The 23,094-nt window shown below is 42.6% G+C and overlaps 2 protein-coding genes across 4 annotated transcripts in view; one reads left to right on the top strand and one right to left on the bottom strand.

Annotated features, from left to right (window-relative positions):
* Nucleotides 1-3,908, bottom strand: part of LOC139391163 (elongator complex protein 1-like) — a 13,232-nt gene extending 9,324 nt beyond the window's left edge. Inside the window, exons 1-7 of one of the 3 annotated variants that reach the window (XM_071138725.1) lie at nt 3,091-3,908; nt 2,749-2,918; nt 2,476-2,628; nt 2,285-2,366; nt 2,094-2,174; nt 1,908-1,993; nt 1,675-1,774 (exon numbers count right to left, since the gene is read on the bottom strand). In XM_071138725.1, the coding sequence (XP_070994826.1) occupies nt 1,675-1,774; nt 1,908-1,993; nt 2,094-2,174; nt 2,285-2,366; nt 2,476-2,628; nt 2,749-2,898 (652 nt within the window). In that variant the 5' untranslated portion in view covers nt 2,899-2,918; nt 3,091-3,908. The remainder of the gene's footprint in view (nt 1-1,674; nt 1,775-1,907; nt 1,994-2,093; nt 2,175-2,284; nt 2,367-2,475; nt 2,629-2,748; nt 2,919-3,090) is intronic. The other 2 variants (XM_071138727.1, XM_071138728.1) reach the window with 2 other exon arrangements.
* The window catches only part of LOC139391164 (TBC1 domain family member 2A-like), a 25,422-nt gene continuing 5,691 nt past the window's right edge, over nt 3,364-23,094 (top strand). Inside the window, exons 1-11 of the mRNA XM_071138729.1 lie at nt 3,364-3,627; nt 5,632-6,172; nt 6,909-7,059; nt 16,061-16,187; nt 16,586-16,722; nt 18,770-19,032; nt 19,172-19,441; nt 19,704-19,829; nt 20,010-20,120; nt 21,748-21,923; nt 22,172-22,484. Coding sequence (XP_070994830.1) covers nt 3,578-3,627; nt 5,632-6,172; nt 6,909-7,059; nt 16,061-16,187; nt 16,586-16,722; nt 18,770-19,032; nt 19,172-19,441; nt 19,704-19,829; nt 20,010-20,120; nt 21,748-21,923; nt 22,172-22,484 — 2,265 coding nt within the window. The 5' untranslated portion in view covers nt 3,364-3,577. The remainder of the gene's footprint in view (nt 3,628-5,631; nt 6,173-6,908; nt 7,060-16,060; nt 16,188-16,585; nt 16,723-18,769; nt 19,033-19,171; nt 19,442-19,703; nt 19,830-20,009; nt 20,121-21,747; nt 21,924-22,171; nt 22,485-23,094) is intronic.

The following is a 23,094-nucleotide window of genomic DNA, read 5'->3' as shown; positions in this document are numbered from 1 at the left end:
TTGCCACATTTCAGGCTTCAAACATAAAGATATAAAACTGTATTTTTTTGTGAAGAATCAACAACAAGTGGGACACAATCATGAAGTGGAACGACATTTATTGGATATTTCAAACTTTTTTAACAAATCAAAAACTGAAAAATTGGGCGTGCAAAATTATTCAGCCCCCTTAAGTTAATACTTTGTAGCGCCACCTTTTGCTGCGATTACAGCTGTAAGTCGCTTGGGGTATGTCTCTATCAGTTTTGCACATCGAGAGACTGCCATTTTTTCCCATTCCTCCTTGCAAAACAGCTCGAGCTCAGTGAGGTTGGATGGAGAGCATTTGTGAACAGCAGTTTTCAGTTCTTTCCACAGATTCTCGATTGGATTCAGGTCTGGACTTTGACTTGGCCATTCTAACACCTGGATATGTTTATTTTTGAACCATTCCATTGTAGATTTTGCTTTATGTTTTGGATCATTGTCTTGTTGGAAGACAAATCTCCGTCCCAGTCTCAGGTCTTTTGCAGACTCCATCAGGTTTTCTTCCAGAATGGTCCTGTATTTGGCTCCATCCATCTTCCCATCAATTTTAACCATCTTCCCTGTCCCTGCTGAAGAAAAGCAGGCCCAAACCATGATGCTGCCACCACCATGTTTGACAGTGGGGATGGTGTGTTCAGCTGTGTTGCTTTTACGCCAAACATAACGTTTTGCATTGTTGCCAAAAAGTTCAATTTTGGTTTCATCTGACCAGAGCACCTTCTTCCACATGTTTGGTGTGTCTCCCAGGTGGCTTGTGGCAAACTTTAAACAACACTTTTTATGGATATCTTTAAGAAATGGCTTTCTTCTTGCCACTCTTCCATAAAGGCCAGATTTGTGCAATATACGACTGATTGTTGTCCTATGGACAGAGTCTCCCACCTCAGCTGTAGATCTCTGCAGTTCATCCAGAGTGATCATAGGCCTCTTGGCTGCATCTCTGATCAGTCTTCTCCTTGTATGAGCTGAAAGTTTAGAGGGACGGCCAGGTCTTGGTAGATTTGCAGTGGTCTGATACTCCTTCCATTTCAATATTATCGCTTGCACAGTGCTCCTTGGGATGTTTAAAGCTTGGGAAATCTTTTTGTATCCAAATCCGGCTTTAAACTTCTTCACAACAGTATCTCGGACCTGCCTGGTGTGTTCCTTGTTCTTCATGATGCTCTCTGCGCTTTTAACGGACCTCTGAGACTATCACAGTGCAGGTGCATTTATACGGAGACTTGATTACACACAGGTGGATTGTATTTATCATCAGTCATTTAGGTCAACATTGGATCATTCAGAGATCCTCACTGAACTTCTGGAGAGAGTTTGCTGCACTGAAAGTAAAGGGGCTGAATAATTTTGCACGCCCAATTTTTCAGTTTTTGATTTGTTAAAAAAGTTTGAAATATCCAATAAATGTCGTTCCACTTCATGATTGTGTCCCACTTGTTGTTGATTCTTCACAAAAAAATACAGTTTTATATCTTTATGTTTGAAGCCTGAAATGTGGCAAAAGGTCGCAAAGTTCAAGGGGGCCGAAAACTTTTGCAAGGCACTGTATGCAATGCATGTGATACCAACACAATCTACAGTATTTATCGTTTTACAGAAATTGTTTCACTTCACTCCTTAGAGTTTGTGAAAAACATTGATTCTCACCAGTCAGGGGGCAAACTGAGCTCACAGCGAAGAGCTGCCCGTCTCCTCTCCACGTCACCCTCGGCCTGCGGTCGTCCCACGACATGGCCGGCTGCACGTCCTGTCACAGAGACAGAGAGAGACAGAGACAGAGAGAGACAGAGACAGAGAGAGAGAGCGAGGAGGGACAGAGACCTTCATCAAATAGTGTTCAACTGCTCTTTTTAGGGTGAAGGGTGAATAATACTCCTTACTATAGTCTTCTTCTGGGCAGCATGCTTGCCCTCTGAGCCATGGAACTGTGTCTCTTTCTTCCCCCAGCCCACTGTGATAAACTTCCCTAAAACACATAAAAAGGTGTGTCAGTCAACCATATGCGTCGTGTACATACACAGAAATTTCACATTGTGGCCCCATCTTAATGTAATTTGATCACTTACCCTCTCCAAAGTCATCCTGATGGATCCCAACCTCCGTGATGGGTTCAAAGTTTTTGGTCATCATGATAATGGTGTCCTGACCTGAAAGGTATCAAGAACGAGAGCATGACTTACGATGGCTCATGATAGACCACATGAACAATAGACTATTCAATAAATTACCATAATCTAGAGGTGGTTGGTATACTGACCAGTGGTGAGAGTGACCAGCTCCTGGTCCGGGCTCCAGCTCATGGCTGACAGACCACTGTCCACACTGCCCACACACTCCAGCTGAAATGGACACCCACACACATGTGAAAACAGAGGCAGAAACAGACCTGTTATGAGTGCAATCTTATGTCATTTCAATAAACAGGGTTACTACTTCAAATCTTAATACCTGGTTAGTGTTGAGATTGTAGAGAATGACATCACCAGTGGCTGTTGCCACGCACACAGACTCCTGGTCTGGTAAGTCTTGGATACCAACAACTGTCCCACCGCCATCCTCTGGAAGATAGCGCTCAACTGTCAACGACACCTCATTCACCACCTGAACATGATGGGTATAGGAATAGTTGAATACAGTGTGTTAGTGAGGGGCTGGAACAAAAACCTGCACCCTGTGGCTCTCCAGGACTAGGATTGGAGAACACTTCGATGCGTAAAGTACCTGGCCAGCTCGTGTGTCCAACTCTGTGACGGAGTATTCTGAAGCGATGAGCACCGTGCCTGTGTCCGTCCGAACAGTGAAACATTGCGGCGTGCCCGGGCCTTGCAGCTTCAAGCAACGAAGGCTCTTCAGCAACCTCAAGTTGCGCATCACACACAAATCCTATTTACCTATACGCAGATTGGAGCAATGAGCGTTGATTAGCATCTGTTGCTAGCAAGCTAGCCAATATGGAAAGGTAGCTAACTAACTTAGCTGTGCGTGCAGAGACAAGCCATGGCATTCAGTGTTAAAGTTCAAATAAAGAAGTTACATGATGTGACACATAGCTAACTAACCTACCTTTGCGTAGCTCCAATAACATTTGCAAGAGCTAACGTTGCTGTATCAACAACACAACACACGTGCTGCTGCGCTGTCAAATTATTCACTTTACAACCCTGACGTAAAATGCAGAAATACGAAGAGCCCTCTTTCAATGTCTCCCTCTTCCTGTACGGAGGAAAATTGCGTGACTTTGACGACGGACTAGGTCCAAGCCAGCTATTCCAGAGGAAGGGGCTTCGAGACGGATAACTGGGTTCAACATCTGTTTTTCCAGCAAGTGGCTTTTTTTCGCTTACAAAGCGAGGAGTTTTTGTATGAAATTCATTGAGAGAGTGACGAATTTGTTTAACAACATTGTAATGGCTTAATTTTGTATTTTATTTTATTTATTTATTTAACCTTTATTTAACTAGGCAAGTCAGTTTAAGAACAAATTCTTATTTACAATGGCGGCCTACCCCGGTCAAACCTGGACGACGCAGGGCCAATTGTGTGCCGCTCTATGGGACTCCCAATCACGGCCGGATGTGATGCAGCCTGGATTCGAACCAGGTACTGCAGTGACGCCTCTTGCACTATTTAAGTTCCATAATGATTAGGTTGTTACAAGTGTACTGATAAGTAGGACAAGTGACATCCCGGTAACTTTGAGAAAAGAAACCCCGCTTATTTCTACAATTTATCTTCTTATTAAAATTAGATTTTAAACCTAATCTTAACTACACTGATAAAATTATAGTAGAGTACCACAGTATGAGTCATAATACCGAGAAAACCTAGCAGTCAAACTGGGAAATTGTTCCAATTTAATTTACAGCATTCATTTTTCCCATTTGTAGGCTTGTCCTGGTGTGACGTTTTGATAACCGTGTAAATCTGTCTAGTAACATGTGACTTTTGTCAGTATATTTGCCTGTTTTTACTCCCCAAAAACGAAACGATAATTAGCTGCTAATGTGGCTATTCTGTGAACTCTTTTTTTTTCTGTGAACTATCTTGTGCAAGTTTTAAATTGACACTACCTGTCAGCAAAGGTGTCAGCTAGAGATGATGTGCAAGGAGCTTGCAGGGATTTGTAGTTTTGCATGATGTCTATGTTGACGCTGATTAGGACTTTCGAATCAGAGAGCAAATAGTTGAATATATTGCTAAAAGTCTCCTTGTTCGAGAAAGATTTACATGGTTATGAAAACATCACGCAGGGTAAGCCTACACGAAACACAGCCATTATTTGAAGTGTTTCTAAAAACAATTTCCCTGTTTGACTGCTAGTTATTATGACACCCCCACTGTGGGGCTCTATGCCTAACCTTAAATTAAGACCACTTAAATGTTGGTGCTATAGCCAATTTGGACTTGGCTGTTGTAACTAGTGGAAACCATTGTGCCTGTTGTTCACACCCATATCTTCCCTCTCATTGGCTAGATTGGTCCCACCTGATCTTGCCTCCTCCCAACTATCTTCCATTTTTCAAGATGTTTACTTTCATTGTTCATGTGGCCACTAGAGTATCTGGTCAATAGAATGGATAACGCTTCAATCACACCTACAGCATTTTGGCGCTTTGTTACACCTGACGTACATTCATTGCAGAGGCAGTTGCAGTGTGTTCTGTGTGGTGCATACGTTGGATTGAGCGTATGCATCGAATTGTATGCATAGATGGCTTGACAGAAATGGTAGCAGAAGGCGAATGTTAAACTTTTGTTGCACACATATCCAGATGATGCTGCTTACCATTTTGTGCAAAGACGCTGTCAGTGTGATCGAGCCGCTAGGCATAATTAAGAGTGGAGGGGCATTCACATGCATTATTCCCTGTAGGAAGGTCGTATGCCGCATTCGAAACAATTGGGAACTCTGAAATCTTTGACTTCCGACATCAGTGCGGTCAAGAGCTCTGACTTAATGACCAGAAGATCACCAAGGTCATGATTGGACCTTGGTTATTCCCGAGTTAGCAGTTGTCTTGAGAGCACCAGTATTTACAAGTTCCCTACACAACATCAATGGAGCGTAAAATGTGGTCATATCAAGTGTGTGTCTGTACGTGAGCATGTGTGTGTGAATCTTTTGAAGTGTGTATTAAATAAATTCCCAGTTAAAAGCTTGAAGGTCCAATGTAGCTGTTTTTATCTCAATATCAAATCATTTCTGGGTTACAATTAAGTTCCTTTCTGTGATTGTTATAAATTAAAATAGTCAAAAATGAATAAAAATAGACATTTCTCAAGCAAGAATTTTGCCAGGACTGCCTGGGAGTTTTCTGAGTGGGCAGGGGGAAACTAAAAACTAGCTGTTATTGGCAGAGAGGTTTGGAACTCTTTCTTATTGGCCTATTAAATAATTTAATACACATGAGTGGTTATTGAGATAAAAACAGTTGCATAGGACCTTTAACATGTGTTCATGCTGATCCCATCGTGAAGCCCTCACTTCCTATGTCAAGTGTCCAATTGCTTAAATATAGCATCCTGACCTCTCTATTGTAGGCTACCAAGTCATTGTTTGCTTTGTTTTTCTTCTCCTTTTTCTTCTCCCTCTTCTTCTCTCAGCGTGATGGAGGGAGAGGGCCCAGAAGGAAATCCCATCGCTGCCTCGTCTCACTCACTTCCTCTGCAAGCAGAGGCGGTAAGCCCAGCGGATGATGATGGTGATGATTGTATCTCAACACTGGGGACTGGGAGCACTGAAGAGACCGCTACACACACAAACAGCATGGGCCAGCCGAGTCAAGACCACCAGACTGAAGAGGTCCCGGCTAAGACCGCTACCACAGACAACAGCCAGAGCCAAGCATTCCTTACTCAGTCCGCCACCACCACGGACGACCAAGCCCAGCAACAACCCACGGAAAGCCTGTCTAACAGTAAACTCTGTGGGTACCTCCTTAAACAAGGAGGTCCCCTGAAGACATGGAAGTCGCGCTGGTTCACGTACGAGGTGAAGAAGAGACAGTTGTTTTACTACAGGACGGCGCTGGATGTGACCTCTCTGGGGAGAATCCAGCTGTGCAGCGCCACGCTCGGATACCCCCTCCAAGGAGAGCAGGGCACCTTTCACATCCAGACCCCCGAACGCACCTTTGTCCTCAAGGTAAGGTTTATCGAATATTCAATTCAATGGGTATTTAAATCTGAGCTTTGATGTTGACGGTTCTGCTGGTTTTCTTGAATGAATAGTTCATTAATTAATGAATAATGTCATTGGTTGACCAGAGAGTCCCTGATTAGAGGGGAATCACATTAGGGAACCTCGGATTTTCACTATATCACCAGGGTTTGAAATGTAGGATGTTGTTCTGAATGTGAGTGTCATCAAAATTTCTGAAAGGTCATTGTTTTTGGGGGAGGGATGGGGAAGACCGCTAAGAGGTTATAAAAAATGAGGCAGTGAAACAGTGGTGCTCTTGTATTTGAATACCTGTCTCATGTTAACCCAGCTCTTTGGGTCACACAGCTGTGTAGTGTCAATCTACAGTATTCCTCTCCATAAGAAAACAACAGATCCCTTTTTGTCAAAGAGCTGAATCATGAGAGCTGAATGGGAACGCTTACTAATACAAAATGGAGGCATCTCTTATTCTGTTTCTCCTTAAAGTAGAAGAAACTGTTGTATTATTGTTTATCGTGTCCATTTTTGATATACAGGAAGACAAATATACTCATATTCACACATTGGCATTGGAATACTTTATCTTGGTCCACAAAGATACATTCTGATTTGAAAAGAACTCCAAAACATTTCAGAAGTCATGCATTACAGATATTCTGACTCATGGCACACTCGTGTATGTACAGTAGGCTAACAATATCTCTTCTGTCTGTTTCAGGCAGCTAACCAGGAGGTCATGATGTACTGGCTACAGCAGCTGCAGCTGAAGAGATGGCAGCACCGAGACCAGCTGACAGGAGAATCCACAAGCCACTGCACTGACCACAAGAGACCAGAGGGACAGGGGGAACTACCCACCACCTGCACAGGTACAGTAAGACAGGGAGTAGGATGAAGTGGCCCCAGACACCGATCAAGATTATGTTTGGCCTGACATTGAACGACAGAGAAGGTTGTTCATGTAGAAACAGATCTGGCAACCAGGCTAAGAATACCAGCAGTTCAAATCAAATGCCATCATGTCCCATGCATGGTTAATGATTTAGGGAACCACTAAAAGATGAAAGAGAATGGTTCAAGAATGGCACAGCATGGCACTGAACGGTAAAAGCCATCACACACGTAATCAGTGCCACACTTATAAAATAGGAACAATATACTTTGCATAGTTTCAATATCTGTTCCTCAGCGGGATTTTTTTTTTTAGTTGACACATTTTATTTGTCACATGCTTCGGAAACAACAGGTGTGGACTAACAGTGAAATGCTTACATATGGGTCCTTTACCAACAATGCAGAGTTAAAGATATTTTTATTTGCATTAAGATCAGCGTAAAAAAAACACACAGAATAGCAGAATTGGTCAGCAGTCCGTAAAATGGATGCTATCCACTGCAGTACCATCAACAATGACTGGTTTCATTTATGAAAATGTTGTAACCAGTTGGATCAAGTTTTGCTTTGATAGCTGATAACATTTTCTGTTTGTTGTTGATGTCATACTAAAGTTGGGTCTCCTGAGTGGCGCAGCGGTCTAAAGAACTGTGCTAGAGGCGTCACTACAGACCCTGGTTTGATTCCAGGCTGTATCACAACCGGCCGGGATTGGGAGTACCGTAGGGCGGCGCACAATGTGTAGGCCATCATTGTAAATAAGAATTTATTCTTAACTGACTTGCCTAGTTAAATAAATACAAATATGTAAATAAAACGTTTAATATGAATACTTTGTCTTGTACCTCAAATGAACTTTTATTCAAGTATATTGACAAAAACAATTATGTCACAAGTTATGCCGCTCCCTCTTGATACATGCTATTTTAAATGTAATCTCCATGTAGGCTACAAGATTCCAAACACTGCTGCAGAACACACCCTATGACAATGTGTGACTACAATGTCTTACAGCAGATTGCAGAGGTAGAAAAACCCTCTTAACTGTTAATGAGGGGATAAATACAGTTAGTTGAATTGAAGTCAAAATTGCAACCAAGCACTACAATATAAGACATTATAAACTGGGTGGCTCGAGCCCTGAATGCTGATTGGCTGAAAGCCCTGGTATATCAGTCCGTATACCATGGGTATGACAAAACATGTATTTTTACCACTCTAATTACGTTGGTAACCAGTTTGTAATAGCAATAAGGCACCTCTGGGATTTGTGGTACAGTGGGGCAAAAAAGTATTTAGTCAGCCACCAATTGTGCAAGTTCTCCCACTTAAAAAGATGAAAGAGGCCTGTAATTTTCATCATAGGTACACTTCAACGATGACAGACAAAATGAGAAGAAAAAAAATCCAGAAAATCACATTGTAGGATTTTTAATGAATTTATTTGCAAATTATGGTGGAAAATAAGTATTTGGTCACCTACAAACAAGCTCTCACAGACCTGTAACTTCTTCTTTAAGAGGCTCCTCTGTCCTCCACTCGTTACCTGTATTAATGGCACCTGTTTGAACTTGTTATCAGTATAAAAGCCACCTGTCCACAACCTCAAACAGTCACACTCCAAACTCCACTATGGCCAAGACCAAAGAGCTGTCAAAGGACACCAGAAACTAAATTGTAGACCTGCACCAGGCTGGGAAGACTGAATCTGCAATAGGTAAGCAGCTTGGTTTGAAGAAATCAACTGTGGGAGCAATTATTAGGAAATGGAAGACCACTGATAATCTCCCTCGATCTGGGGCTCCACGCAAGATCTCACCCTGTGGGGTCAAAATGATCACAAGAACGGTGAGCAAAAATCCCAGAACCACACGGGGGGACCTAGTGAATGACCTGCAGAGAGCAGGGACCAAAGTAACAAATCCTACCATCAGTAACACACTACTCCGCCAGGGACTCAAATCCTGCAGTGCCAGACGTGTCCCCCTGCTTAAGCCAGTACATGTCCAGGCCCGTCTGAAGTTTGCTAGAGAGTATTTGGATGATCCAGAAGAAGATTGGGAGAATGTCATATGGTCAGATGAAACCAAAATATAACTTTTTGGTAAAAACTCAACTCGTCGTGTTTGGAGGATAAAGAATGCTGAGTTGCATCCAAAGAACCACATACCTACTGTGAAGCATGGGGGTGGAAACATCATGCTTTGGGGCTGTTTTTCTGCAAAGGGACCAGGACGACTGATCTGTGTAAAGGAAAGAATGAATGGGGCCATGTATCGTGAGATTTTGAGTGAAAACCTCCTTCCATCAGCAAGGGCATTGAAGATGAAACGTGGCTGGGTCTTTCAGCATGACAATGATCCCAAACACACCGCCCGGGCAATGAAGGAGTGGCTTCGTAAGAAGCATTAAGGTCCTGGAGTGGCCTAGCCAGTCTCCAGATCTCAACCCCATAGAACATCTTTGGAGGGAGTTGAAAGTCCGTGTTGCCCAGAGAAGATCTGCATGGAGAAATGGGCCAAAATACCAGCAACAGTGTGTGAAAACCTTGTGAAGACTTACAGAAAACGTTTGACCTCTGTCATTGCCAACAAAGGGTATATAACAAAGTATTGAGAAACTTTTGTTATTGACCAAATACTTATTTTCCACCATAATTTGCAAATAAATTCATTAAAAATCCTACAATGTGATTTTCTGAATTTGTTTTTCTCTCATTTTGTCTGTCATAGTTGAAGTGTACCTATGATGAAAATTACAGGCCTCTCTCATCTTTTTAAATGGGAGAACTTGCACAATTGGTGTCTGACTAAATACTTTTTTGCCCCACGGTATATGGCTGTGTCCTTGCACTCCGCGTTGTGTTGTAGATAAGAACAGCCTTTAGCCGTGGTATGTTGGCGATATACACCCCCCCCCCCCCCCAATCCTGAGTATACTACAGTCAATAGTTTACTGTAAATCAATGAGGTGAAAACAGACATAAATAAATTGCAGTGTGGGGTTCATATTTACCACACTCATCCCTTGGCTACATAGTAACTTAATTAATTATCATCTCCCTGGTTGGTTAGGCACTAGGGATTTCCCTATTCACTGACCCCTAGCTTTCCTGAAATACTTTTACCCACTTCCTCTCAGTGATTGAGCAAATCCACTGTGCACATCAAGTGTAGCAAGCTAGTCAAGACACATTAACGTAACATTGGGTAACATTGGGTAAAACCAACTAGTATACATACAAAATTGAAGTTTTAATGTTACATTATTCTTGTTTGCACAGTGCAACAAATATTGTAACTCATCATTGTTACACTCTAAGGTTACTAAGGAAGCAGTAATGTGTATTCAGGTAATTGAAGCACTCCGAACTTTCCAGATAGAAATACTATGAGAAGCGTTGACATGATTCCCTTTTTTTTTTAAATATCAGACCGTCATATCTGTTCTACACAATTAATTTCTATCTGAACATTCTGTAACGTTGCAGCTTTCTGAACAGGCCCTTCCAGTGTTTTACCTTTCTGGAGGATCAACAGACTTGTGTCATGCTCCTCCAACAGTCCAGTCAGCTGATGTCTGGCACTGGGAAACAACTGGCCTATTTTTCCTTTTAAAGTCTTTCTGAATAGAGACCTGTTTTTCAAAATAATAAGGAAGCTCTCCTTGCTACTAGTTTCCGTCGTGTAAGATACAATATTTCCACAATAATAAAATCAGGCATTTGTATATAAATAATATACAGTCACTTCCAAAATTATTGTCACCCTTGATAAAGATAATAGAAAGTCTGTAAGACATGCGATCGTATATAAATGTAAGCAAGGTTTGAAATGGTTACATTTTAGTTCATTATTATATCGGTTTAGGCTTCTTGCAGTCAATTTGCAGTCTACTAATTATTTGTAATTAAGTTCCGGCCCCACGATCATCTGCTCAAGAAAAGATCATCCCGCAGCTGAATCTAGTATATTGTCTGCTCAATATTACAGTGAGTGTACAAATGATTAGGAACACCTTCCTAATATTGAGTTGCACCCCCCTTTGCCCTCAGAACAGCCTCAATTCATTGGGGCATGGACTCTACAAGGTTTTGAAAGCGTTCCACAGGAATGCTGGCCCATGTTGGCGCCAATGCTTCCCACAGTTGTGTCAAATTGGCTGGATTTCCTTTGGGTGGTGGACCATTCTTGATATACACGGGAAACTGTAGAGCGTGAAAAACCCAGCAGCATTGCAGTTCTTGACACAGGCACTTACTACCATACCCCATTCAAAGGCACTTAAATATTTTGTCTTTCCCATTCATCCTCTGAATGGCACACATACACAATCCATGTTTCAATTGTCACAAGGCTTAAAAACCCTTCTTTAACGGTCCCCCCCCCCTTCATCTACACTGATTTAAGTGGATCAAGTGACATCAATAAGGGATCATGCTTTCACCTGACCAGTCTGTCATAGAAAGATCTATATACCATTAATACAAAAACAAAAAAAACTAAAGATGAGAGTCAAAATTATTGGCACCCCAAAGGATTCTTGTAAATAAAATCTAACAAAATGTAACATTTAACATTCTACTTTTTAAAATTAATCTCACCTTCAATGGCTTCCTGTTTTGCTGGGGAATAAAGATGCGTGTTACCTCATGTAAAATCCCTTTGTCATCCATCACCATATGGAAAGAACATTTGTGGGCAGAACTAAATAAGCGTTTGTGAGCAAGGAGGCCTGCAAACCTGACTCAGTTACACCAGCTGTGTCAGGAGGAATGGGCCAAAATCCACCCAACTTATTGTGGGAAGCTTGTGGAAGGCTACCCGAAACATTTGACCCAAGTTAAACAATTTAAAGGCAATGCTACCAAATACTAATTGAGTGAATGTAAACTTCTGACCTACTGGGAATGTGATGTAAGAAATAAAAGCTGAAATAAATAATTAGCTCTACTAATATTTGGACATTTCACATTCTTAAAATAAAATGGTGATCCTTACTGACCTAAGACAGGGAATTTTTTACAATGATTAAATGTCAGGAATTGTGAAAAACTGAGTTGAAATGTATTTGGCTAAAGTGTATGTAAACTTCTGACTTATACCACTTACAGGGGAACAATTAAAAAGTTTAAAACCACCTGAACAGTGGTAAAGTTTCCTGGTAGAGGATGCATGTGTATCTTGTCCCTACGCGCAGTGAGGAAGATGGTTCTGGAGTCAAAGAAAAGTCCAACGGCCACATTTGGAGAATTACAGAACTTGAGGTCTCCAAATCTACAATTTAGATGCCACCTCTATGCAATAGACATATTCAGTCTCTCCCTTGTCCCCACTTTCTTCAAGATGTCCACCATTGTTCCTGTACTCAGGAAAGGGAGGTAACTGAACTAAATGACAATCGCCCCGTAGCACTCACCTGCTTTGAGAGACTAGTTAAGGATCATATCACCTCTACTTACCTGACACCCTAGACCCACCGCAATTTGCATACCGCCCCAACAGATCCACGGATGGCGCAATTGCCATCACACTACCTTATCCCATCTGGACAAGAGGAATACCTATGTAAGAATGCTGGTGTGTACTCAGGGTGCGAACTCAGCCCCCTCCTGTACTCCCTGTTCATCCATGACTGTGTGGCCACGCAGTTCTCCAACTAAATCATCAAGTATGCTGACGACACAACAGTGGTGGGCCTGATTACTTCCAGCAAGACAATGACCCCAAACACATCAAAATCCACAAATTAATTGTTAATTGACCGCAAAATCAGTCTCAGTCTCCGGACTTGAACCCCATTTAAAAAGCTGTGGTTTGAATTGAAGAGGGCCGTCCAAAAACGCAGATTAAGGATATCAAGGATCTGGAAAGATTCTGTATGGAGGAATGATCAAAGATCCCTTCCCAATGTGTTCTCCAATCTCATAAAACATTATAGAAAAAGGCTCAGTGTCGTTATCCTCGCAAGTGGAAGGTGCGCAAAGTAATGACAACGGGTGGCAAGAATTTTTTTGAGATTTTTTTTGTATTGCTTGTTAAACAATGTTTTTCTCTGAGGAATTGTACTACTATAAACTAAAACCTTTTTAGATTTTTTTTTTTGCATACAGTATAGCTCAGTATTTGTATTATTTATTTGATAAAGTCTATTTTGCTCATCTTTATCCAGGGTGTCAATAGTTTTGGAGGTGACTGTACACAATGACTGGCCCTGGCAGATTGCTTTTATCTGTTGCAATAGTTTCGAGAAGAATGTTCATTCATAGCCAACATTCATGTTTCAACTTCGAAACAGATAATAACTGACACACTGGTATTTGCTGTCTAAACAATAGAATGTCTTAAAGGTACTCAACAAATTAAGGTTCGGCTTCCCTTTTTGGGCCCTAAATGTAGATTTACTACTTAAAGGCCTTTAGGGTCATGGCATTTTCATGAAAACGATTGAAGGTTATTTTCACCTACACAGGCTTTCATCATTGAAAATAAATGATTCAGCATTCCGTTGTTGAATGTGTAGTTCATGTCCCATGGGTGACCTGGCCAAGGTTGAGATTGCTGGGGTGGGGTTTGGGACAGGAAACAACGTTGATAAGATGTGCTTTGATTTTTTTCCATCTGCAAATTGAAGACATTTCCTGGCAGTGCCTGGCTTGACTGGATCGCAAAGCTGTAATGCTCACGTTGGATGCGTTTCCGCTTTCGTCTCTGGAGACTTAAGCCACTTATCTACCATTAGTGATTTTACAGGAATGGAGAAGTTAATGTACCGTCATTCAATCTGAATGTGAAGATAAGCTCAGTTGGATTTTATCCACTTGGTATTAGATATGACTTGGTAGCAGTACTGTATTACCCAATGGAATTACTCCGTTGCTACGCCACACTTTCTTAGCTAGTCAATTAAATAAGCACCACCAATTTTCCAATACTATTTCAACAGTAGAATATGAAGTGGTCAACGAAATCTAACCAGGGTAAAAGTTGTAGAATGTTGCAGATAGAAATGTCATGAATAGAGCTAACATTCCTTATTCAGAGAGACATATTTCGATCTTATTCAGAGAGACATATTTCGATCTTATTCAGAGAGACATATTTCGATCTTATTCAGAGAGACATATTTCGATCTTATTCAGAGAGACATATTTCGATCTTATTCAGAGAGACATATTTGTCATCTTATTCAGAGAGACATATTTCTATTTTATTCAGAGACATATTTCTGAGAGCTCCACAAAGTTTGCCTACTGAACGTGTCCCAGGTGATTCCAGCGTGCCCTGCTCTTTCACCCCTGAGGAGTCTGGGTAACTCAGGTTTAGGCTACAGCCCCTCTGACAGCTGCAGGAAGTGGTTCTGCATTGCCCAGAGAGAGAGGAAGTGCACGTCTGACACCCTGCTGCACTAGGAGCAGGTGGCTGCAGGGCCCACAGACTAAATATAACCATGGTTACAGCACAGCATGGCTACACTACACACAGGCTACCGGCTATTCTGGTCCAATAAATCAACATACAGTACCAGTCAAAAGTTTGGACACTCCTACTCATTCAAGGGTTTTCATTTATTTGTACTATTTTCTAAATTGTAGAATAATAGTGAGGACATCAAAACTGTGAAATAACACATATGGAATCATGTAGTAACCACAAAAGTGTTAATTAAACAAATCAAAATATATTTGAGATTCTTCAAAGTAGCCACCCTTTGCCTTGATGACAGCTTTGCACACGTTTGGCATTCTCTCAACCAGCTGCATGAGGTAGTCATGCATTTCAATTATCAGGTGTGCCTTGTTAAAAGTGAATTTGTGGAATTAATATGTTTCAGCCAATCAGTTGTGTTGTGACAAGGTAGGGGAGGTATACAGAAGATATCCCTATTTGGTAAAAGACCAAGTCCATATTATGGCAAGAACAGCTCAAATAAGCAAAGAGAAACAACAGTCCATCATTACTTCAAGACATGAAGGTCAGTCAATTGGGAAAATTTCAAGAACTTTTAAAGTTTCTTCAAGTGCTATAGCAAAAACCATCAAGCGCTGTGATGAAACTGGCTCTCACGAGGACCGCCACAGGAAAGGAAGACCCAGAGTTACCTCTGCTGCAGAGGATAAGTTCATTAGAGTTAACTGCACCTCAGATTGCAGCCCAAATAAATGCTTCACAGAGTTCAAGTAACAGACACATCTCAACATCAACTGTTCAGAGGAGACTGCGTGAATCAGGCCTTCATAGTCGAATTGCTGCAAAGAAACAATGTTTTAATGAGTAGGTGTGTCCAAACTTTTGACTGGTGCTGTACATCCTTGTGTTATTTTGAAGCGCAAAAAGCTTGCATTTAAAAGAGACATAAGATGACCTAAGATAGTCAAGTGTTCAAGTCATAGATGTCTGGAATAAGCATGAATGAACAACGTGAAAGTTATGTTATTGTTACTACCCTGTTATGACTATGACCAACATAACTGAGTTTGCTCCTGGTATAGACACAACCTTTCCTACCAACTGGTTTGTGAATTGTGAGGTATTTCATGCTTGTCCTGACAGGCCCAAAATATTTCACAGAGCTTATGGAGGAACAAAACAGTATTGTTTTGACTAGTTTCATCCAGCGTGCACAACCTGGCTGCCCAAAAGTAGTCCGGAAATTGTTCCTTTCACGCAAAAATATATGAATATCTTGACGTTTCAATGGGTTGGATTTTTTTCCCAGCTCTCACCCAATGTGATAATCTTCCGTTCATAGCAGTACAGTAAGAGCAAACAACTTCACCTGAAGAACAAGTTAACACAAGTCTGATGCCCAGTCATAATCTTTATCCTCTGTATTTCAACCCATGATATCACTCTCATTGTCTTTAGCCGGAAGTTTCCTGCTTGTTACATGAGTAGCTGTGTCCTTTGTGTTCCCTGGCTCCAGAGGGTGTGATCCCACTTACGTTGTTCTTTGCTGTTACTTCCTGTAATGTAGATTACTTCCTGCCCAAGGTGAAGACCCCGCCAGGCCTCATAGGCGAGGAGGCCGCCAATCTTCCCGCGCCGCCACAACGGAACCCCCTAAGCAACTTCTCCATCAAACACCCTCTGATAGAGATTCAGTAAGTGCCTCATCATTTTTAGATGCTCCCGTCTTATCCCGTTCATTTGTGATTGAGGCATATGACTGGTTCTTTACAACATACGGCATGGGATACGTTGAAGTAGTTGACGTTGGACTTGATATTCATCGACTTTGTTGATTGTAGTCATTACAACTGTTTGTGGCTTTGTGACTATAGGTGCTTATTATCTGCTAACATGCCAAGATTTACTTAGTAGCAAAAGTGACTTTGAGATGAAAGTAATTTTTTTGCCTAGTAGTGGGTTTTCACTTTCAGTGCAGCTGGTATAGTTGTTTTGTTCAAAAGTGTGGGTCAGATTGATTGCATGTTAATGATACTGCTGTGTGTGCATGTTGGTCTGCATGGTTATGTTTGTGTGTGTGTTGCTCCTACAGGAACTCAGTGCACAGTCTGTTTTCCAAGCGGTCCTCCCTGGAGCGGAGTCGGAGTGTGTTCCATTTGGAGGTGCCTCCTCCCTGGAACCCACTGAACCCCTCAAAGACTCCCTCCCAGACAGCCCACAACAGGCTTGGTACGTCTCACACACACCGCAGCTTCTGGAGATGTTCTCCAATACACTGGTGTTCTACACTGGTTACTTCTGCCCTCTGTTGGCAGCTGATTGAAGTCAGAAGGATCAGGTTTTCTCATTGTCTGATAACTACAGTGCCTTGCGAAAGTATTCGGCCCCCTTGAACTTTGCGACCTTTTGCCACATTTCAGGCTTCAAACATAAATATATAAAACTGTATTTTTTTGTGAAGAATCAACAACAAGTGGGACACAATCATGAAGTGGAACGACATTTATTGGATATTTCCAACTTTTTTAACAAATCAAAAACTGAAAAATTGGGCGTGCAAAATTATTCAGCCCCTTTACTTTCAGTGCATCAAACTCTCTCCAGAAGTTCAGTGAGGATCTCTGAATGATCCAATGTTGGCCTAAATGACTAATGATGATAAATACAATCCACCTGTGTGTAATCAAGTCTCCGTATAAATGCACCTGCACTGTGATAGTCTCAGAGGTCCGTTAAAAGCGCAGAGAGCATCATGAAGAACAAGGAACACACCAGGCAGGTCTGAGATACTGTTGTGAAGAAGTTTAAAGCCGGATTTGGATACAAAAAGATTTCCCAAGCTTTAAACATCCCAAGGAGCACTGTGCAAGCGATAATATTGAAATGGAAGGAGTATCAGACCACTGCAAATCTACCAAGACCTGGCCGTCCCTCTAAACTTTCAGCTCATACAAGGAGAAGACTGATCAGAGATGCAGTCAAGAGGCCCATGATCACTCTGGATGAACTGCAGAGATCTACAGCTGAGGTGGGAGACTCTGTCCATAGGACAACAATCAGTCGTATATTGCACAAATCTGGTCTTTATGGAAGAGTGGCAAGAAGAAAGACATTTCTTAAAGATATCCATAAAAAGTGTTGTTTAAAGTTTGCCACAAGCCACCTGGGAGACACACCAAACATGTGGAAGAAGGTGCTCTGGTCAGATGAAACCAAAATTGAACTTTTTGGCAACAATGCAAGACGTTATGTTTGGCGTAAAAGCAACACAGCTCATCACCCTGAACACACCATCTCCACTGTCAAACATGGTGGTGGCAGCATCATGGTTTGGGCCTGCTTTTCTTCAGCAGGGACAGGGAAGATGGTTAAAATTGATGGGAAGATGGATGGAGCCAAATACAGGATCATTCTGGAAGAAAACCTGATGGAGTCTGCAAAAGACCTGAGACTGGGACGGAGATTTGTCTTCCAACAAGACAATGATCCAAAACAAAATCTACAATGGAATGGTTCAAAAATAAACATATCCAGCCAGGTGTTAGAATGGCCAAGTCAAAGTCCAGACCTGAATCCAATCGAGAATCTGTGGAAAGAACTGAAAACTGCTGTTCACAAATGCTCTCCATCCAACCTCATTGAGCTCGAGCTGTTTTGCAAGGAGGAATGGGAAAAAATGTCAGTCTCTCGATGTGCAAAACTGATTGACACCCCAAGCGACTTACAGCTGTAATCGCAGCAAAAAGTGGCGCTACAAAGTATTAACTTAAAGGGGCTGAATAATTTTGCACGCCCAATTCTTCAGTTTTTGATTTGTTAAAAAAGTTTGAAATATCCAATAAATGTCGTCCCACTTCATGATTGTGTCCCACTTGTTGTTGATTCTTCACAAAAAAATACAGTTTTATATCTTTATGTTTGAAGCCTGAAATGTGGCAAAAGGTCGCAAAGTTCAAGGGGGCCGAATACTTTCGCAAGGCACTGTATGTACAGTATTGCCATTTTTTTCTTGACTAAACTAAAATACATTTTCCTTGACACATTAGTGATTTGTCACAGTCCATAATAACCACAGAGCCATGCCCCCTTACACTCTTAGAAAAAAGGGTTCCAAACGGGTTTTTCCGACTGTCCCCAAAGGAGAACCCTTTTTGGTTCCATGTAGAACTCTGTGGAAAGGATTCTACCTGGAACCAAAAAGGGTTCTTCAAAGGGTCCTACCATGGGGACAGCTGAAGGACACTTTTATGTTCAAGATGGCACCTTTTTTTCCAAGAGTGTATAGGTCCTAGGACTTCCGTTGACCCCCTGACCCCTACACCCCTGCTGCTGTTGGTGGACCCCAGGGACCAGCTCTCCCCTGTAGAGGGCAGGTCGTGCCCATTCCCGTCCCCGTCCCCGAGGAGCAGGAAGAAGACGAGGGGAAGCTGTGCCACCATGCCTGCGGTGCTCCGGGAAGCTCCTTCAGAAAGCGCAGACAGGACGACCTGCCTCCAGCACGAGAAGCACATACTGGATGAGGACGTCAAGGCCCAGAAGGTTAGAGCTAAGACCAAAGTTCATCAATCACACTAGTAAGCAGTGTCTTCTGATATCAGTAGCAGCTCCATTAAATTTGTTGTATTCCCACCCTGCTCCTGCATCCTATCCTCTTATTTCTCACCCTTCCCCCATCCAGGAACTGGTGTGGCTCCTACACAAGGCCCTGGAGGTGGCTCAGCTGGAGAAGCGGACGTGCACAGAGTTCCTGGCGGCCGAGGGCGAGCAGGAGCGCCTGGAGCTGCTGAGGCACTACGAGCGTCACGCCGCTGACCTACGAGGCCGCTTGTTGGAGCTGAAGGCTGAGGGGGAAGACCTGAGAACGAGCCTAGCCCAGAGGGACGCCCACGTGGCCGAGCTGCAGGAGAACGTGACCCTGATGAGGAAGAAGAACCACGCAAAACAGGAAGTGAGGCTCAGACAGGAAGGGTCAGCTAGGGAAGGATTAGAATAGGCATGTCGTCATCATTATCCTGAAAGGATTGGATAGGTGGTTTTAAGCAATACGGTGAAATTCCAAGTAACCAATCAGAATGCAAAGTAGGGGTAGATCTAGGGGTTGATTTGGGATTCGAGGGTCTATTCTATTCTATTTTGTTCCCAGTGTAGCTCTACACTTCCTGATCTAATCTAAAGATTTACGATATCATTGTCTCTTGGTATCATTCCAGGTGATCCTGAAGCTGTTAGAGAAGGTGTCAGCCTGCTTGGCCGACCCTACACGCACAGTGTCCACCACCAACGGCCTGGAGGCCCAGACTTTCCGCCAGTTAAATGAGGACACAGAGAACCTCAAGGTTGGTTTGTGGTTTGATCGGTCGACCATCAGAGTGAAGTCCGGCCTCAGACCCAGACCAGAACCATAGTCTTTTGAAGTAGATTATCTTGGTAGTCCAAATCTGAAGCATTTTTTTCCTTTGCTTCTTTAAATACCCCGTACCCTGTGTTTCCTAGCTCTCTATTCATATTTTTCACAGGATGACATTGAGGCCTACAAGATCCAGAACAAGTTCCTGAACTCTGAGATCTACCAGTTGACCAAGCTATGGCTCAACAGTTCCGAGCAGGAGAAAAGCCTTATGGTGAAGGTAGGCCTGCCTAGTCACTATGTGGGCTATTCAGTAGCAAATACAGTACCAGTCAAAAGTTTGGACACACCTACTCATTCAAGGGTTTTTCTTTATTTGTACTATTTTCTACATTGTAGAATAGTAGTGAAGACATCAAAACTATGAAATAACACATATGGAATCATGTAGTAACCATATATTTGAGATTCTTCAAAGTAGCCACCCATTGCCTTGATGACAGCTTTGCCTACTCTTGGCATTCTCTCAAGTAGCTTCACCTGGAATTCTTTTCCAACAGTCTTGAAGGAGTTCCCACATATGCTGAGCACTTGTTGGCGGCTTTTCCTTCACTCTGCGGTCCAACTCATCCCAAACCATCTCAATTGGGTTGAGGTCGGGTGATTGTGGAGGCCAGGTCATCTGATGCAGCACTCCATCACTCTCATTCTTGGTCAAATAGCCCTTACACAGCCTGGAGGTGTGTTGGGTCATTGTCCTGTTGAAAAACAAATGATAGTCCCAATAAGCGCAAAACAGATGATGTGGCGTATCGCTGCAGAATGCTGTTGTAGCCATGCTGGCCTTGAATTCTAAATAAATCCCTGACAGTGTCACTAGCAAAGCACCCACACACCATCATATCTCCTCCTCCATGCTTCACGGTGGTAACCACACATGCGGAGGTCATCCGTTCACCTACTCTGCATCTCACAAAGACACGACGGTTGGAACCAAAAATCTCAAATTTGGACACAGACCAAAGGACAGATTTCCACCTGTCTAATGTCCATTGCTCGTGTTTCTTGGCCCAAGCGAGTCTCTTCTTCTTATTGGTGTCCTTTAGTAGTGGTTTCTTTGCAGCAATTCGACCACGAAGGCCTGATTCAAACAGTCTCCTCTGAACAGTTGATGTTGAGATGTGTCTGCTACTTGAACTCTGTGAAGAATTTATAATTGGCTGAAATCTGAGGCTGGTAACTCTAATGAACTTATCCTCTGCAGCAGATGTAACTCTGGGTCTTCCTTTCCTGTGGCGGTCCTAATGAGAGCCAGCTTCATCATAGCGCTTGATTGTTTTTGTGACTGCACTTGAAGAAACTTTAAAAGTTCTTGAAATATTCCAGATTGACTGACCTTCATGTCTTAAAGTAATGATGGACTTTTGTTTCTCTTTGCTTATTTGAGCTGTTCTTGCCATAATATGGACTTGGTCTTTTACCAAATAGGACTATCTTCTGTATTCCACCCCTACCGTGTCACAACACAACTGATTGTCTCAAATGCATTAAGAAGGAAAGAAATTCCACAATTAACAAGGCACACCTTTTAATTGAAATGCATTCCAGTTGACTACCTCATGGAGCTAGTTGAGAGAATGCCAAGAGTGTGCAAAGCTGTCATCAAGGGAAAGGGTGGCTACTTTGAAGAATCTCAAAAATGAAATATATTTGGATTTGTTTAGCACTTTCTGGTTACTGTGTTATTTCACTATTATTCTACAATGTAGAAAATAGTCAAAATAAAGAAAAATAAAAGTGGAAGAGGGTTAGAGTGGATTGCGGTTAGTGTGAAACACTCTTGGCCACTAGAGTTGATTGAATTGGGACCTTAGTCTTGATTAGGGGGCGCTTATTTTGTGTTGCAGTGTGCATACCTGGAGGCTCGTAACTGTCAGATAGAGAGTCGTTATCTGGGCATACTGGGGAAGCTGCAGGAGAACAAGGTTCTAGAACCGGGCCAGCGGGAGGCTGTGAGGAAACTACAAGGAGAGGACCCACTACAGGGAGACCTGAATGACGTGCGCAAACTCAACCCTGTCAGGTAACAGGGGCTCAATAGTCTAAAATGGCTTCCTTCTTTGTCTCCTTGTCTCCTCTGCTTCACTACACTGACAGATGACAGCGCTGGATTGTTGTTCACCATGCTGCTTTCAGCTGTCAGGTCCTGTGATAATTAACAATGAGACATAAGAGAGAGACAATACATTAAATCAACAACACAGTCAGACAATGAGTGAACATTTTTATATCATCAGAACCATTGATCTTTTTCTTTTGGCTGTCCCTCAGGGAGCACGACGAGTACGGCTTCAAGATCATCCCAGACTACGAGGTGGAGGACATAAAACTGCTGGCCAAGATCCAGGCCCAGGAGATCCGCTCCCACAGCCTGCTGAGGCAGGAGGCCGGGGACAGACTCTTGCTGGGCCGCTGGGCTCAGTATCTGGGGGGCCGTCCGGCCGACAACCTCTGCCCCTCTTCGGAGCTCAAAAGCCTTCTGCGGGGCGGCGTGCCGTGCGAGTACCGCCCACGGGTGTGGCGCTGGGTGGTGAGGGTGCGCACACGCGCGCTATGGGAGCGCCACCCGGATCGCTACCAGCAGGTAGGTGGTATTGGATTAAGCAAGTTCACCTTACAATGTAGCTCTCAATCGACCATGAGGTCGGTACACTACCATTCAACAGTTTGGGGTCACTTAGAAATGTCCTTATTTTTTTAAGAAAAGCAAATTTTTTTTGTCTATTAAAATAACATCAGATTGATCAGAAATACAGTGTAGACATTGTTAATGTTGTAAATGACTATTGTAGCTGGAAACGGCTGATTTTTAAAAAAAATGGAATATCTACATAGGCGTACAGAGGCCCATTATCAGCAACCATCACTCCTGTGTTCCAATGGCACGTTGTGTTAGCTAATCCAAGTTTATCATTTTAAAAGGCTAATTGATCATTAGAAAACCCTTTTGCAATTATGTTAGCACAGCTGAAATATGTTGTGCTGATTTAAAGAAGCAATAAAACTGGCCTTCTTTAGACTAGTTGAGTATCTGGAGCATCAGCATTTGTGGGTTTGATTACAGGCTCAAAATGGCCAGAAACAAAGAACTTTCTTCTGAAACTCGTCAGTCTATTCTTGTTCTGAGAAATGAAGGCTATTCCATGTGAGAAATTGCCAAGAAACTGAAGATCTCGTACAACATTGTGTACTAC

The sequence above is a fragment of the Oncorhynchus clarkii genome, chromosome 31, assembly GCF_045791955.1.
Source record: "Oncorhynchus clarkii lewisi isolate Uvic-CL-2024 chromosome 31, UVic_Ocla_1.0, whole genome shotgun sequence".
NCBI lineage: Eukaryota > Metazoa > Chordata > Actinopteri > Salmoniformes > Salmonidae > Oncorhynchus > Oncorhynchus clarkii.
The sequence above is the reverse complement of the archived record's forward strand: the minus strand, read 5'-3'. Positions and strand labels throughout refer to the sequence as shown.